At 48.4% G+C, this 14,421-nt stretch overlaps 6 protein-coding genes across 6 annotated transcripts; 1 reads left to right on the top strand and 5 right to left on the bottom strand.

Annotated features, from left to right (window-relative positions):
- Positions 1–1,583: 1,583 nt before the first annotated feature.
- STEHIDRAFT_156290 (uncharacterized protein) lies at positions 1,584–2,630 on the bottom strand (the record flags this gene model as incomplete). Its single annotated transcript, XM_007303517.1, has 5 exons — positions 1,584–1,691; positions 1,750–1,974; positions 2,032–2,227; positions 2,280–2,553; positions 2,615–2,630. The coding sequence occupies 5 exons, from the start codon at positions 2,628–2,630 to the stop codon at positions 1,584–1,586; spliced, it is 819 nt and encodes a 272-aa protein (XP_007303579.1).
- Positions 2,631–2,900: 270 nt separating this feature from the next.
- STEHIDRAFT_156289 (uncharacterized protein) lies at positions 2,901–3,970 on the bottom strand (the record flags this gene model as incomplete). The annotated part of the gene is made up of 3 exons (XM_007303516.1): positions 2,901–3,113; positions 3,176–3,238; positions 3,290–3,970. 3 exons carry the CDS (start codon positions 3,968–3,970, stop codon positions 2,901–2,903), a joined length of 957 nt encoding a protein of 318 aa, XP_007303578.1.
- A 445-nt stretch (positions 3,971–4,415) lies between these two features.
- Positions 4,416–6,524, bottom strand: STEHIDRAFT_156288 (uncharacterized protein; the record flags this gene model as incomplete). Its single annotated transcript, XM_007303515.1, has 8 exons — positions 4,416–4,474; positions 4,538–4,661; positions 4,769–4,930; positions 4,987–5,185; positions 5,240–5,513; positions 6,111–6,174; positions 6,234–6,302; positions 6,360–6,524. The coding sequence occupies 8 exons, from the start codon at positions 6,522–6,524 to the stop codon at positions 4,416–4,418; spliced, it is 1,116 nt and encodes a 371-aa protein (XP_007303577.1).
- A 1,218-nt stretch (positions 6,525–7,742) lies between these two features.
- STEHIDRAFT_156287 (uncharacterized protein) lies at positions 7,743–10,722 on the bottom strand (the record flags this gene model as incomplete). The annotated part of the gene is made up of 9 exons (XM_007303514.1): positions 7,743–7,760; positions 7,817–7,942; positions 7,998–8,199; positions 8,254–8,536; positions 8,896–8,916; positions 8,978–8,999; positions 9,063–9,599; positions 10,438–10,650; positions 10,699–10,722. 9 exons carry the CDS (start codon positions 10,720–10,722, stop codon positions 7,743–7,745), a joined length of 1,446 nt encoding a protein of 481 aa, XP_007303576.1.
- Positions 10,723–10,988: 266 nt separating this feature from the next.
- On the bottom strand, positions 10,989–12,755 carry STEHIDRAFT_156286 (uncharacterized protein; the record flags this gene model as incomplete). Its single annotated transcript, XM_007303513.1, has 9 exons — positions 10,989–11,306; positions 11,400–11,476; positions 11,528–11,829; positions 11,886–12,194; positions 12,258–12,323; positions 12,381–12,407; positions 12,472–12,531; positions 12,587–12,619; positions 12,673–12,755. 9 exons carry the CDS (start codon positions 12,753–12,755, stop codon positions 10,989–10,991), a joined length of 1,275 nt encoding a protein of 424 aa, XP_007303575.1.
- A 780-nt stretch (positions 12,756–13,535) lies between these two features.
- On the top strand, positions 13,536–14,073 carry STEHIDRAFT_156285 (uncharacterized protein; the record flags this gene model as incomplete). The annotated part of the gene is made up of 3 exons (XM_007303512.1): positions 13,536–13,551; positions 13,615–13,924; positions 13,977–14,073. 3 exons carry the CDS (start codon positions 13,536–13,538, stop codon positions 14,071–14,073), a joined length of 423 nt encoding a protein of 140 aa, XP_007303574.1.
- Between the last annotated feature and the right edge of the window lie 348 nt (positions 14,074–14,421).

Here is a 14,421-nt window from a genome sequence, read left to right as displayed (position 1 = left end):
ACAGAGTATTTGGCTAGTCTCTCGGTACGTTTTCTTCGATTAGGAGGGGTACCGATTCAAGCGAGTGCCATATGGTTCCTGCCCTGTGCTGCCCATAAGCGAGAAATAAAGTAGCTAGAGATACGAATTTATCCGACCAACCTATCGGAACCGATCGAAACTCGCATACCCATCGTGGCCCGAGCCCGATGCACGCTCAGTCGGGATGAAAGAATCATTTTTTTTGTGGATTTCCGATAGTAGCGTAGGTATACATTGAGAATATCGATGAGTGGGGGTGTCAAAAAAAGAGATAAGCTATGAAGAAATTGGAAAGGCAGCGGTATCAATCGAGACCGGCCGCATCCTTGTACTCTCTAAGAATCTGTCGTGCGTGTCTAAGGTCGCTGGCCGGAAGCCAAAGATCATCGTGGTACGAGTATCCAGCCCATCTCACCAGAAAATATGTGGCCTCTGGAAAAATACGATGAGCAAGAATTCTTTCCACTTCGTACTCCTTGTGGCCATTAACCCAATGGACTCCTATGTCTTCTTCGTCCAAAGAAGAAGACGAAGAAGATGAACCCTGAGCCACGCTGTCTATGTTATCATCACCTTCTGAGCTTCGACCGCTCTTATCATCTCCCCCACCTGGACCTAACCTATCAGCGTTTATGGCGGTAGGCAATGTCGCGTCTTCAACGGGCATGGGGTGTTCCTGTATGTTGTCGCGGTGCGCGATAAGCCCCGTAGCGACGCCGGAGGAAGTGCTTGACGGGCCAGAAGATTCTAAAACGGTGGAGTCCTGGTAATATTGTTCAACAGTTGACCTAACCCGGAGTAGACACGATGAACTCACAGATTCATCTGTCCCATCGTCGGAACTCAATGTTATGTCTCCTGACGAGCGAGAGACTCGCTTGGGTACGAGAAGCTCCCGCGTAGACTACACAAGGCTCGTATCAGTTACGCGAACATAAGACACGATGTCGAATAAGACTGACAGTGGTCCGGTAGCCTCCATTCCAGCGAGCAGGGGTGAGGTCATACGTGTGATAGCGAGACAAGGGAGTGGGTGTGAACGGTTCGGTTGGGAAGGGAGTTGGTGGACGAGCGAACGTCATACTCGAGGCGCAATCGTCGGACGGATAAGGTGTTGGAGGTCTGTAGTATCCCGTTGGCGAAGAACAATGTGTAGATGGAACTAGATCCGGGGAACGAGTTAAGCCAGGAAGGGGGGAAACCGGACTAGTTGGGAAAGGAGTAGGAGGGCGTTGATGCAGGAGGCGTGGCGAAGCGTCGCGGGTATGAAGACGAGATCGGCGCTATACATTCAAATCAGCCCTATATCCCATCAACGCTATGATCAAACCCACTAAAGCACGGAGCCTCTCGAGAGCGGTAGACATGGATAAGTGTGGCGCTTGACAGTGGGCACGTAAAACGGTGAAGTGAAGTTGTATACTGACTACTTGATGTATGTTCGGGACAGTTCTTATACGACAAGGAGCATGCTCCGTACGGAGAGCTAGAACAAGAACGAGGGTGTGGAGTTGCGGTTCCGCTTGGCCCTACTTTGCATCCCATGCTGTGCACCCTCTTTCTCAAGGATCTATGGCGGGAGCATATGGGCCACTCCAGCCCATATTGCCTGCTGTGTAGAAATCTAGACGACTATCCCTGTCCGGTCTCTCGTACTTCTCCCCCGTGAGCTAGCATATTGTGTTAGCGTGCGTGGAAGGGTATTGGAAATGTGTTTGCGACACGTACTGTCCACATATCTTGTTCAGTCGCGATGACAGTGACTCTATTAAAACTCAGGTAGACTGAAGTTCGGGGGATGGTGTCTTCAGCCCGTGTGACAGCGATATCCACCGTGACCAGAGCTTCAACTACATCACCTGGATAGATGTCGTTCGGGCCACACCTCAAGAGGGTACCGTCCGGACGAAGTTCATCAAACCGCAGAGCGTAACCAACTTGAGCATCCGCCAACTGCAAGACGATATTAGCCCAGCGATCATTCCTGTGGTTAGAGATGTATGGTCTTACAGTGCGAAAGATCCTTCGTCGAAGACACAGGAGGGGAGGGGTCTCGGCTTGAGGAGCGGGCAGTCCTACTTGGCTGAAGCAGGCATCCACGACGGCTCTAAGATGAGCGTTCTGGGCCTCAAATTGCTCTTTGAAGGCGCTGTATCCCCAGTACAATTGCATCCACTGAAGAGGGTCTGGCCCTATTTCTCCATTACTGATGCGGAAAGTTAGTTTATGAACTGCGATGTCACGAGGGAGTCACTAACTATGCCCAGTTCCCGTAAGGTGTCAGATCTCCGTCAATGAATACACCCTGGACGCGCATGTTGAACTGCATTGGTACCGGATGAAGAGAGCTATACACGACATGGAAGGGGTATTCGAGTTCATCCACATCATCCAGAGCCGAAATGACGCGAATGAAGTGGTTGATGCCGATCGACGTGTCCGGAACCGTGCGCCTTTCTGGGTGACGCGCGCGAACTTGAACTACACGAAGGGGAGGATCGTAACGGCGGAGAAGGGTACATAGTCCTCGATCTAGAACAAAGCAAGATCAATTTGACATCAGACCAACGCGAAGTTCACCAACATAACATACAGACAAGCGTTGACATGGTGCATATGGGACCTAATCGTTGGAGATCGTACCGTATATATATGTGGCTATGTATCGCCCGGACCAAACAAACCTTGGACTACACCCTGGAATCGTTTGAGGGTGAACCAGACTGATCTAGCTCGAAACAAGGTCTAGAACAATCATGTTGTACATTCATATAATATCAAAGAATAATACTGGTTTTACAGAATTCGGGTGAGTGGGGGTTTCAAGAAACAGAGAGTGACGGACGGACGGACGAACAACGAACGAAAACAATCATGGCTCAAAAGTGAGGCGCGTAGGGCAGTACACCACCACCCGATATCCTTTCACATCCGGCACACTTTTTACCCCCCATGATCCATTCTGGCTCCTCGAAAGGGAACGGCAATGAAGATGAAGTAGCACCCAACTGCATCCCGAAAGATAGGTGCAGGGAGCCAGCATCACTAAATCGTCGTGTGACATGAGGACAGTTCCATTGATAGTCGTCATTCTATTCCAAATAGTGAGATAGCGCCAACAAACAAACACAAAAAAACATGAGTGCAGACTTACATTCTGCGGTGGCGTTGCACAAGCATCGTCCGTGTCAAGAACATGAGTGGTGTGTGGAGCAGTCTGGGGACGTATCAGTTAGAATTTCTTTTTCGCATTAGACTCTACTCTCACCTGATTTATGCCGAAGTCATCGATAAGGAAACCCCTCATTTCGTACTTTTTGATGCACCGCTTGACGCGGGGAGTGACTTCCCGAGACGGATTGATACATGAGATGCCTCGCTCGGTGAGGGAGTGGTAGGCAGAGCAAAAACCATCTGCTGTCAAGAACGACATCACCGCCGTGCTCCAGAAATAACTGAGAGGATGTAGAGCAGAAATTCTGGAGCTGCATATGATATCGATCTTGGAGCCTCGTGGATGCAGCATACGAACAACAGTCGCGATCCCACCGTCGTAATCGTCGATCCAGTGCACGCAAGGTAAAAATGCGAGTGGAATAGCTAAGTAACTCTCCTTGTGGCGGAGATATTCGATGACTGTTATGGCATTGGCGACACCACAATAGACGTCAAGGTCGGAAACGGCGAAGGGTGGGCGTGTAGTACCGTGTAGCGCGAAGTCGAGCGCGAAGGATCCAGAGATAACGGAGTGTGTCCGACGCATGGTGTCTTGGAAGGCTGGAGGGTCGTCGACGTATGGAAGGAGACCGATATGGAGTTTGCGAGTAAGGAAGGTCTTTATTAAGTGGTGCCACCCAGCACTGACGAGCATCATGACGCGCATGTCTGCCAGCGACAGAGTCGAAAGTACTTGTATGTGGATCTCGGTAGGTAGTTCGAGTAGAGGCATGATGAGATTGTCACTCGAACCATGGTATCACCAAGCTAGCTTTATAGACCATTTTTGGGGTGCGAGTCTTCCAGTTCAACATTGTCACGAAACGACCTCTCGTCTAGATCGAGGCTCACCATGCCTTCTAGAGCTACCGTGGACCGTCCTTAGCCTAGAGCACGCATATATTGCACAGGGAACCCAGACACAACAGAGAGCCAAAACAAAGCCTTCAGCAAGAGGGAGAGTAAGTAGACAGAGTGAGCTAAGTGGCCGAAGGCGGAACGCGGTTCGATCTGATAACCATGATAAGATAAGATGCGCCACAGTGGCAGAACTGACTCAGAAACAAAAGTAACATGCTTTTTCGTCATTGCTACTGTATTATGTGAGAGGAGGTTGTATTCATCTAAGTATTTAACAAACGAGTCTAATGTGGATATATATATATACAATCTGAAAGTTAAGCTGGAGACATTTGCTTTTGCTTCCACTTCATATTCAGTGATTTCACGAGAAGACCTTCAAGGAGAGTCTTCGACAATCAGGCAGAGTAATAATAGCAATGAGGAGGTGCTGACATACTTTCATCAGGAGTCAACGGTTGGTCGATAGGCTCCACCATGGTATGTCCTATCGTGTCCTTCTCCACGTAACGAAAGTCAAGGAGGTCGTGCGAAATTAGTTTACCGAGTTTACGGCTCCGATTCTATGATAATGGAAGTAAGAGACACAGCTGTGGTGATTAGGCGAAAGGAAACCGACCAGTCCTGTAGCTCGTGCTACTCTCACAAGTCTGTCGAAGGAAAAATATACCGCAGTTCGAGGAACAGAGTCCTCTGCCCTATAGACGGCCACCTCGACATCTACGTTGATGTCAAGCATGTCACCCACTCGAAGGTCGTTAAGTGAACGTTTTTCGAGAACACCAGTTTTCCCATTGATTTCATTGACTATCGGTGCGGTCATAGAGTCGCCCTGATGGAGTATATCATGTTAGACACAGTAAAATAAGACATGATAACGACACCGACAAATTCCGGTGTCCTACGCCGAAGACAGATAGATGTAGGAAGAGGTAAAGTCGATGGAGGCAAGCTAAGTTGTCTCTTGCATGTATCCGCGATAGACCGCAACGTTCTCAGCTGGGTCTGAAATCGTTCTTGGTGCTCGGCTTTCCCGTAGCCGAGCCTGAGCCACCGGATACTCTCCTGGCCAAAGACCTTTGGTCGCCTATACACAAACAGTGAGCGTATTTGGGACAATAGAAAAATAAAAACTACTTACTGCACCCAAACACCTCGCTTGACTGATCCATCTTCTATCACGCCTTGGATACGTACTTCAACGGAAGGCGGAGAAAAACAAGGTAGTAGATGGGCGTAAACAACACGAAATGGATAGTTCAATGGCCAAGAAGAAGGATCCGCCGTAGAGACCACCCTTAGCCACTGCATCAGCTCTTGGCTTCCTTGAGGGACGAACGACGCAGGGTCTTTCTCGTTCCAAGCGGACGTCTTGCCAGTCCGCTCGGCTCGTAAAAGCGTAGACGTATCTTTCCCTGCGACGAATGGTAGCAAAATCAGCGTAATTCGGAAAACGGTTACGATTGGATCATACAGCGAATGAGGGACATAAGATGTTATGCCCATCCCAGGATCCGTCGTTGAATGCTTAAGACCACTACAGCAAAGAGAAGACCTAGAATGCGTCCCAAAAAGCGCATGAGTGTCAATTTCAAATAAGACTTTAGTGTCGTCTAGACCTAGCGTCTAAATGGAGTGATCTAGAGTTTGGAGTACTTACTTTAAGTGATTGGATATTTATCTATATGAATACCCGTAAGACATCGCGAAATGAGGGTTCTGCACAGCCTGCATATGATACTGCCAAGGCGTCGAATTTCCTGTGCATGTTCGGTTTGTAGAGTCTAGCTTTCTCTAAGTCAACAATGTGCACCAGCTGTAAGAGAGAAAAAGACGGAGAAGAATACCCACTCAATCCAATCACAAATACGCTGTTATGGGCTTCACTAAACTTCGTGATCTCCGTCTACAAGCGCCGCCACATTCTGCGCCACCCATAGTCCATTCAGGCTCCTCGAAAGGGAATAAGGCGTGTTCTTCCGTCGTCGCTGAGGGAATTCCGAAGTGCATACGAAAGGATCCTACATCGCTGAACCGACGAGGCACATGGGGGCAATTCCATACAGTCAGTGCGTTCTGCATTGTAGAGTTAGATAAAGCAAATATGAGATATCATTATTGAAAGTGCCACGTACTTCCGGCTTTTGAGGTGATGGCAAGGCCGCCTCCGGAAGAGCTGAAGAATAAGTATGGTGGGAGTACACCTGGCGGAGCAAATCAGCACAGATACACTACGTGCGAGAGAACATATACGATCGCACTTCACGGTCATCGAAATCGACGATACGGAACCCCATTCTTTTATACTTCTTGACGCGCGATTTCAAGGGGATCGTGTTTTGCCGCGATGGGTTAAGACACCCAATCCCCTTCAGTGCCAAGGAATAGTAGGCGGAGCAAAAGCCGTCCGCGGTCAAGAATGACATCGCAAGTGTACTCCAGGAGTATGCGATGGGATGCAAGGCAGAGATCCTTGTACTGCATATGACATCCACTTTTGTGCCTCGAGGATGTAACATCCGAACTACCGATGCAATCCCAGAGTCATGGTCACCTATCCAATGTGTGCAAGGAAGGGATGTCATAGGGAGCGCGAGGTATCCTTCATTGCGGCACAGATGGTCGATAACTGTTATGGCATTGGCGACTCCACAGTATATATCAAGGTCGTCTACTTGAATCGAGGGACATATGGTGCCGTGGAATCCAAAGTCAATGGCGAAGGATCCAGAGATGACAGAGTGTGATGTTCGAAGTATATTCCGTAGCAAATCTGGATCCCCGACGAAGGGGCGTAGGCCTACGTTGAGTTTGCGAGAAAGAAATCGCTGTATCAAGTGACGCCACCCAGTGTTGACGAGCATAAGGACCCGCATGTCGGTTAGCGTCAATGCAGAAAGAATATGTATAAGCAGCTCGAGGGGTAGATCTAGTAGTCGCATGTTGCAGTCAAGAAGGATCATGACGCGCTCGTAAATATATATGAGCAGGTCATACAAGTTCGCCATTGCACAGCACACTTAGAGACGGAAGACATTCTCTGGAGTCGAGACTCATCCTTTATTAGTCCAGAGCGGCGCAGTAAATGACTTGTACCTCTATACCAGAACGAGGTTTCGCGTATACATCACAGGGTATTGAAGACCAGAGTTGCTGCATCGCGCCGGGACACGGGTACGGCAACTGCCGAGAGGGATAATAACAATGTGTTTCATCGTCGCCACAGTGGCCCGCAGTGGGCAAATCAATGTCATGTATAGTGAGTGGGTGTTTATTATATTGATCCGTGAGTGTGAAGTACAAAACATCCGGATCTTATATCCATGGTTCAGAATCCTGCTCTGCATAGAATTTATCCCAATCCAGGTTCAATTCGTCCAGTAGACGTCCTTGAAATAGACACCTCGCATTCAGTAAGCGAACGACAACTGTAGTAAGGAGCAACACACTTTCTTCGGCTGATGAATATCGGTCGATGCGTCTCACTACAGTGTGACCCAGCATCTGACTCTCCGAATAACGTATGTCATAGTCGTGAGGAAAGTTATGAATGGGTCTATCGGTGCTCCGGGTACGCTAGGAAGAGTGGTAAAGTCAATGTCTCCGAAAGTTGTATCTTAAACATGCTCACAGGTCCTGTCGTCTTAGCTACTCTTACTACTCTGTCGAAAGAGAAGTATATCACGGTACGGGGTACTGAGTCATCACCGCGATATACCGTGGGCTCTACATGGACATTGACGTCGAGTAAATCCCCTACGTTCAAGTGATGACCTTCGATATTCTCGAGTACACCGGTGTCCTCGTTGAGATCGAATATTTCGAGATCAGGGACCTCTAGTCGCTAGATAAGGAGTTACATCGTGAGCCGACACATTGATGAAGAAGCAAACACTTACTACCGGCGTATCCTCCCGACGACGAAGGTAGAGCGAGCGTGGCAGAGGCAATGTTGAAGGAGACAAGCCTATTTGTACCTTACAAGTATCTGCGATGCGTCTCAACGCTTTGATTTGGGCCTCAAAGCGCTCGCGATATTTGGGACGACCATATCCAAGTTGCATCCATCGTACTAGATCCGATCCGAGGGATGTAGTTCTTCTGTATAGCGAAGGTGAGCGGCAAATTCACACTCCATAGGAGAACCATACATACGATACACGAACTTTGGTGGCCATGGCGCCCAGCTCTAGCACACCTTGTACTCTTATCTCTACTCGCCTCGGAGATGGCAGATTCAACGAGTAGCCATACACAACATTGAAAGGGTAGTTGAGGATTTCGCGGGTGTTACACGATGCAGAAATTACCCGTAGCCAATGTAATAGTTCTGTCTTGTATATCGGAACGTAGCTCCTATGGCTTGATAGTGCATCATATTGATCCGAAGCATCTTTGGGGATATGCACGCGTCGAAAGACGGTTGTTGAGGTTCTCCCTAAAGAGTGATCGACGTGTCAGATCATTAAAAAGTCTACACAAAAAAGATGCATACAGGGAATAGTAGACATGGGTGTTGTGTTGAGGATGCATGTTAGAGATGGGCGTTCGAAGCTTATATACTTCAGCAAGGTATTAGCCAGAAAGCGGTGCCGAAAATCAGGGTACATTCAATTGCGTAGTCGTCGCCATTACAGCGAATATTGGAATTGGGATCATGTCCTACCTCGGAACAACCAAAGGTCTGGGCCTGTCCATAGATGCGCACGCTAACTAATTGTCTTCATGCAGTCGTTTGCAAATGGCGGTTCTCGGCCTGAAGACAATGCCTTGACATACTTAGACTGGTCAGCTTACAAGCCAAAGGAGATTCTTCAGCTGCGGAAGTGTGGAAAGAGATATAATTGAGCGGGGATTATTCGCACTACACAATACATACAAGAGCACGCAATTGCAAACGTCTAGAAAAGTAGCAATGAGCAATCGGCGGAGATGCAATATGAATATCTACCGACCATTTACACCATCGTCCTGACATAACGTCGCAGCTCCCTCTCTCCGAATACATCCCATACCGTGTTTCCTGACATCCGATACCACCATAATGTCCTTCCCAGTACGACCTCGCTAATCCTCTGCGTCAGCTCCCACGTCCCATCTTCAGGTCCGTTTAGAACAACTAAGACGCGGCCTCTGATAGGAGGGTCTGAAGCAGGCTTCACAATATCTGCGATAGGGTTCGGAGGACTAGTAGTGTCTGACATGTCCGCATAGAACGCGTAATACCAGTCATCGATACGAGAGTCTCGGTCGTACGCGTTGGTGAAGCACGTAGCACCCGCACTACCAATCAAATCTGCTAATGATTGTTTCGTTACTGCGCCGTCCTGGTCGAACTCGACGAGGCACAGATCGAGATGGCCTATGAGCGATTCTGGGTCCTTCAGAGGTGAAAGGTCGAATCCATCCGGATGAATGATAACGCCGGACCACTGAGGCGTGTACATTGGGTCGGGAGGAACGAGGTCGTGTTGTAGGGTAGCGTAAACAGATGCCAATCTCTGCAGCGAGATATCAGCAAACGCATTGAAATACATATGATTTACTAACCTTGAAAGTGAAACGCCACAAAGGATGTTGCAATTTTACCCAATAATGGAGGAAATGTAGGAAATTCTTTCGTTCTCTCCAGACCGAGATAATAGATAATAGTGCAGTGGCGATCTCTGCGTCGGTAGGTTCGTGCATATTGTGACAATGGCCAAAGGAAGGAGTTAAGTAGTGAAGGAAAGGTGGCGGTTCTAGATTTGCCTATCAAGAAAAAGTTATCAAATGGACGGTCTAGATGATCGAAACAGGGTATGTCACAAGAAAAAGGGTGGAGAGTTCGTTCACAGCACAGAATCGGATCCAGCACCATGGTACTTTTTTGAATTGCGCGGAACTTGAAGGCGATCTGACGTCGCGTACGAGCATTCGATCCCTCTGGTATAGCATGAACTACGACGGTTCAGTGCGGAACACTAGGTCTTATAGTCCGAAACACTTACATGCATGTCTCCCCGGTGATCGGGGATGCGCCAATACATTTGCATTTTCGTGTCCTACATGGAACACACGCCACCGCTGCAGAGGGCACGGGAAATGTCGCTCTGTATTCGTCGCCGGGTTGTTTCGCTGGTATCGAATTAGAGCGTGAGTTTAAACTGTGCATGTCCGTTAGTATAACCTTGTACGACACCTAATGAACATCAATGTTACCTTCGATGACCACTTTCTCGTGACTGAGGTGTAGTTGTATCCCCGGATCCGGACGCGGCCCAAATCGAAGGGTGTAATAGAAACGACTATAGAGACATGTGAGTCTTTGACCGTGAAGGAAGTGACCTCGCAACAAACCTGGGGAGGTTCATCCTCTGAGCGAGAACGATGAGTAGTTGTCGACTGAGACGGACGTTCTACTGCAGGCCAGCCAGAAGGTCCCGCCAGATAGGAGCGCATCTCCTGCTTCATGTCGTCAAAGCTGTCGCGCATACTATCCACAGCAGAAGTTAACCCAGACAGTCTGGCGTCCAAAGCTACTAGAGCTTTGGTCATGCGGTCCAGCACATCCTAAAAATCCCATGAGTTTATGTAAATATCGATTAGTCTATTTCTTACCACAGGTAGAGTCGGTGTGTTCATGGTAGAAGAGATAGAGATAAATCGGATGTAGCCGAAGATAGGCAAATATGTAGAGTTTTCGCACGCGTGGTCTTTAAGTGGCGCAGATGTTTTGGTGGCGTGATCTCCTCCAACTTGAACGATATACGAGGTATTATCAAAGAGCTTTTTTTTGGGGAGTTTTTTTTATATGTGAGCATGTTATACAAATGGTGCTAATTTTTTTGTGGTTTTTCGAAGAGGTATAAAGAAAAAAATATGTAGCAGTGGCAAAAAAAATGAAGAGCCTAAATCGACCCCGTAAAGTGAGTGACAGACGAGATAACTCGTGACGGTTGCTCAGCAATGTCTGGGCGCTCTCTGAGGAGGGAAACAGACGACAGCTCGAACATAGCCTTCCATTCAACGAACCCTCTATTCCGAGCTTTGGCCTTGTCCTTTGCCTGTGGTCGACTTCTGTAATCTGTCGACGTACTGAACCGGGATATCTGAGCTTCGACGAGGACCAGATCGCCCTCCTTTAAGTCTTCGACATCTTTATGAGGCATCAAGGTCTTCGTCTGATATCGCCGAGTGGCATCGTAGCATTCGTGGAAGGCGTCCACCTGACATCGAAGACAGACAGAATATCAGCACTCGCAGAAGAAGTTGGAGACGTCTAAGGACGCAACAGCAAAGAGTGTAGGCAGTAGACGCACATGAATTTCTCGTTGTCCAGGCCTACGTGATGTCAACCAACGCGAGGCGTTGATACGCCGAAAACTCGTATCCACGGCTGAGAGAGAAATGTTAGTTTCGAAAAAGTTCGAGTTCGTACTGAACTCACGTTCGGGCGGCTTGGAGAGCTCCGTCAAGACTTTGAACCCCGAGCGTAGCATATGATTCGTTAACAGAGTTACAGAAATAGAAACCTTGTGCTTGAAAGATCCGTCGTCCTCAAACATATGGAGTCGATTGAGGTGTCCTATCAGCCAGACTGTGATCGCGGTGGACTCTTGACCTCGAATGCAAAGTCTGTTGGCGGTTCCATTCTCCCAGGATCCCCAACAGACTTGCGTCCAAGGAAGGTACGACAAAGAGAAGAGGCTATCTCCTTGATTGCGGTAGAGAAGCAAGGCTCTGACTCGTCTGCGACGCCAGGGCATTAGTCGACGTACGAATCAGACGTGAAATTCTATACTCACCGTTGAAGGGTCTCGTTGAAGTGCTCGGGTACTTCATATGAAGTGATTATTTCCTCTAACGTAGCGGGATCCGAAGCAGACGTTGAAGGGTCAAATGTTGGGTCGTCCTGTTCGGTACCATCGGGGTTGAGAGTATCACTGGATAGCGACTGTCGCTGAGCGGCAGAAGTCCCGGCATGCGTTGGGGGTTCATTATTTGGGGAAGTGTTTGACAATGGTGCCGCGCGCTCGGGCTCTCTTGAACCTGATGCCGAGTTCCCCTCGCCGGAAACATTATTTTGCGCTCGGGAGTTATCTTTGGCTGGCGAGCTTCGAAATAGACGAGTTAGCCATGACGTAGATTATACACATACAGCCGAAAACAGAACTTACTTTGTTGTCGATGGTTCACTGCGCTGGTTACTGTCCTCAGATCGGGAGTCCCCGCTGCCGGATACACTGAGAAATATGTCCTATCAGCATCATTGACGATTTGACTCATACAAAAAAACTCACGTTGCGGAGAGATTGCCGTGCTCACTCCTGTTTTAGACATGTATCGCACATCATTAAGTGAAGAAAGACGGGACACAAGGACTGCACAGACCTCGGAGCGTCGACTGAACCTGCTGGGCTATCAGGAGCAGGGCTAAGGGGAGCATCGTCGCTATACCGTACAATGTCAGTGAAGACACAAACTGGACGAATCGCCAAATACCCACGTTATGATTTCCTGGAGGGCCTTCGTAGAGTTTCTATCATAGAGTGAGTGGAACAATATGAGTTGCGTGCTATAAAACGGGATCACCTTGTCTTTTTCGAGGACGTTCCTTCGGAAGACAGTTGTTGACGTTCGTTGATAATGGATGAGAGGGGTCGCTTGGGAGGCATACAGATATAATGAGATAGGATACCACTGCGACTTTAATATTTATAGGAATGCAGCTACCTAGTAGAGACGGACTTGTCATTGAACATCAGCCAGTGGATCGTCAAGTCAATGCAGACGACATAATTTGGGGCGTGATTCGAGCGAAGCACAGTTCCAGACGAGAGGGTACTCGTGCTTCCGTACTAGCCGTGATTTCATTCACCCAAGTACCGACACAGCAGACGCAGCAGACAGAGGCCTTTCAGACGCACTGGACGCGTGGATACAAGCCCGGAACAAGACAATGCGCAGACATTCTAGACCATAGCGGAACAGCCTTCAATGTCGGCTACGCAAGTCTCAACGAAGAGAGGCGTTAAAGTGCACGCAGCTGGGTACAGCATAGTCGAGTCAAGCAGGACAGGATGCCGATTTGGGGCGAACACGGGTCAGCGTATCGGAACGAGATCAAAGGTTCCAGACGTTTCTTGTGTCGAGCTGCAGACTCAGTGGTGAGGGCAAAGGAACGATGGTACGGAGAGGTCAACATCTGAATGTCGACACACAACACAAACGTACCCTCGAAGGACTTCACCATGCGGAGATGCAGTGACGCTCCATATGGTGCGCCCACGAATTGCAAAAAAAACCGACGTCCAGAACTCTGGCTCATTCTTGGCAATTCCCGGTTGTGGCGAGGCTTGCCACAATTGGTTGTGGCTGTCGAACGAATGGTTGACTACACTATCAGCTATAAAAGAACGGGTTGGCAGAGCTATGTACATATCACCAAATAAAGAATGGCATTCATACAAGGTGAGCGTGCCGTCCCGTTCCCGACAGACCAACTAACAATCATCTACTTACTCCTTGTACCAGATACCGTCGCACTCGGTTTGATCAGAGATTCATATCCGCAAAAAATCGCCCGTACTAACTCTGAACCCCTCGAGTGGTCGGATATGCCCAGGGAGATGTATATGCCGGGAGACTTTGATGCTCTGTTTGAATGGGTAAAACTCCAAGAGATCCCTCACTCTACAGATCCTACGAGAAAGTTCGACGTTGTACATGTCCCACGACCATTCAGTGAACTTTCTCTCCGTCCTCCTTCTCTTCAACGCATGACGGTCCGCATATTCGGCGTGATTGGAAATCTCAACCTCATGGACTTGGGAAACTGGGATAGGTGAGTCACAGCTGTAATATCAGTACTGTTTAGTTGACCTAAATCATCATAGGACGGAAGGAGGTGTTCCCAAAGCGATGAAATGCGGTAGAAATGATTCAAACCTAGACAGTACTCGGTTTTCCGGCTCTTCAGAGACTGCCTATTGAGTTAAGGATATTGTGGTTTTTCTCTGTTATTTGTGGTGTGGGTGTGAATAGACCGAGTTTAATGGTTGGGACAATATAGGATTGCTCTTAGAGACGCAAGTTCACACAGATATTGCACTCCTAGTTGAGCGCAACAATGTTCAAGCTGGTTTGACTGAGACAAGATTATATTTGCACAAGTACTTCTTCGTACAGATGCAAATAAGGTGACACAAATATATTTCCTAGTCTACTTCTGATGTGAGGTAGGTAGGAAGCAAGATTTTCAATTTCTGCTTCTTAGACTGTTGATTCCCGTTAAACTTCTGGGGGGGATTGCTCGCTTGCGCTCCTCCCTCCTTATATACC

This window comes from Stereum hirsutum (genome assembly GCF_000264905.1).
Source record: "Stereum hirsutum FP-91666 SS1 unplaced genomic scaffold STEHIscaffold_6, whole genome shotgun sequence".
Lineage (NCBI taxonomy): Eukaryota > Fungi > Basidiomycota > Agaricomycetes > Russulales > Stereaceae > Stereum > Stereum hirsutum.
Note: the sequence above shows the minus strand (reverse complement) of the source record. Positions and strands in the feature narration are given on the sequence as shown.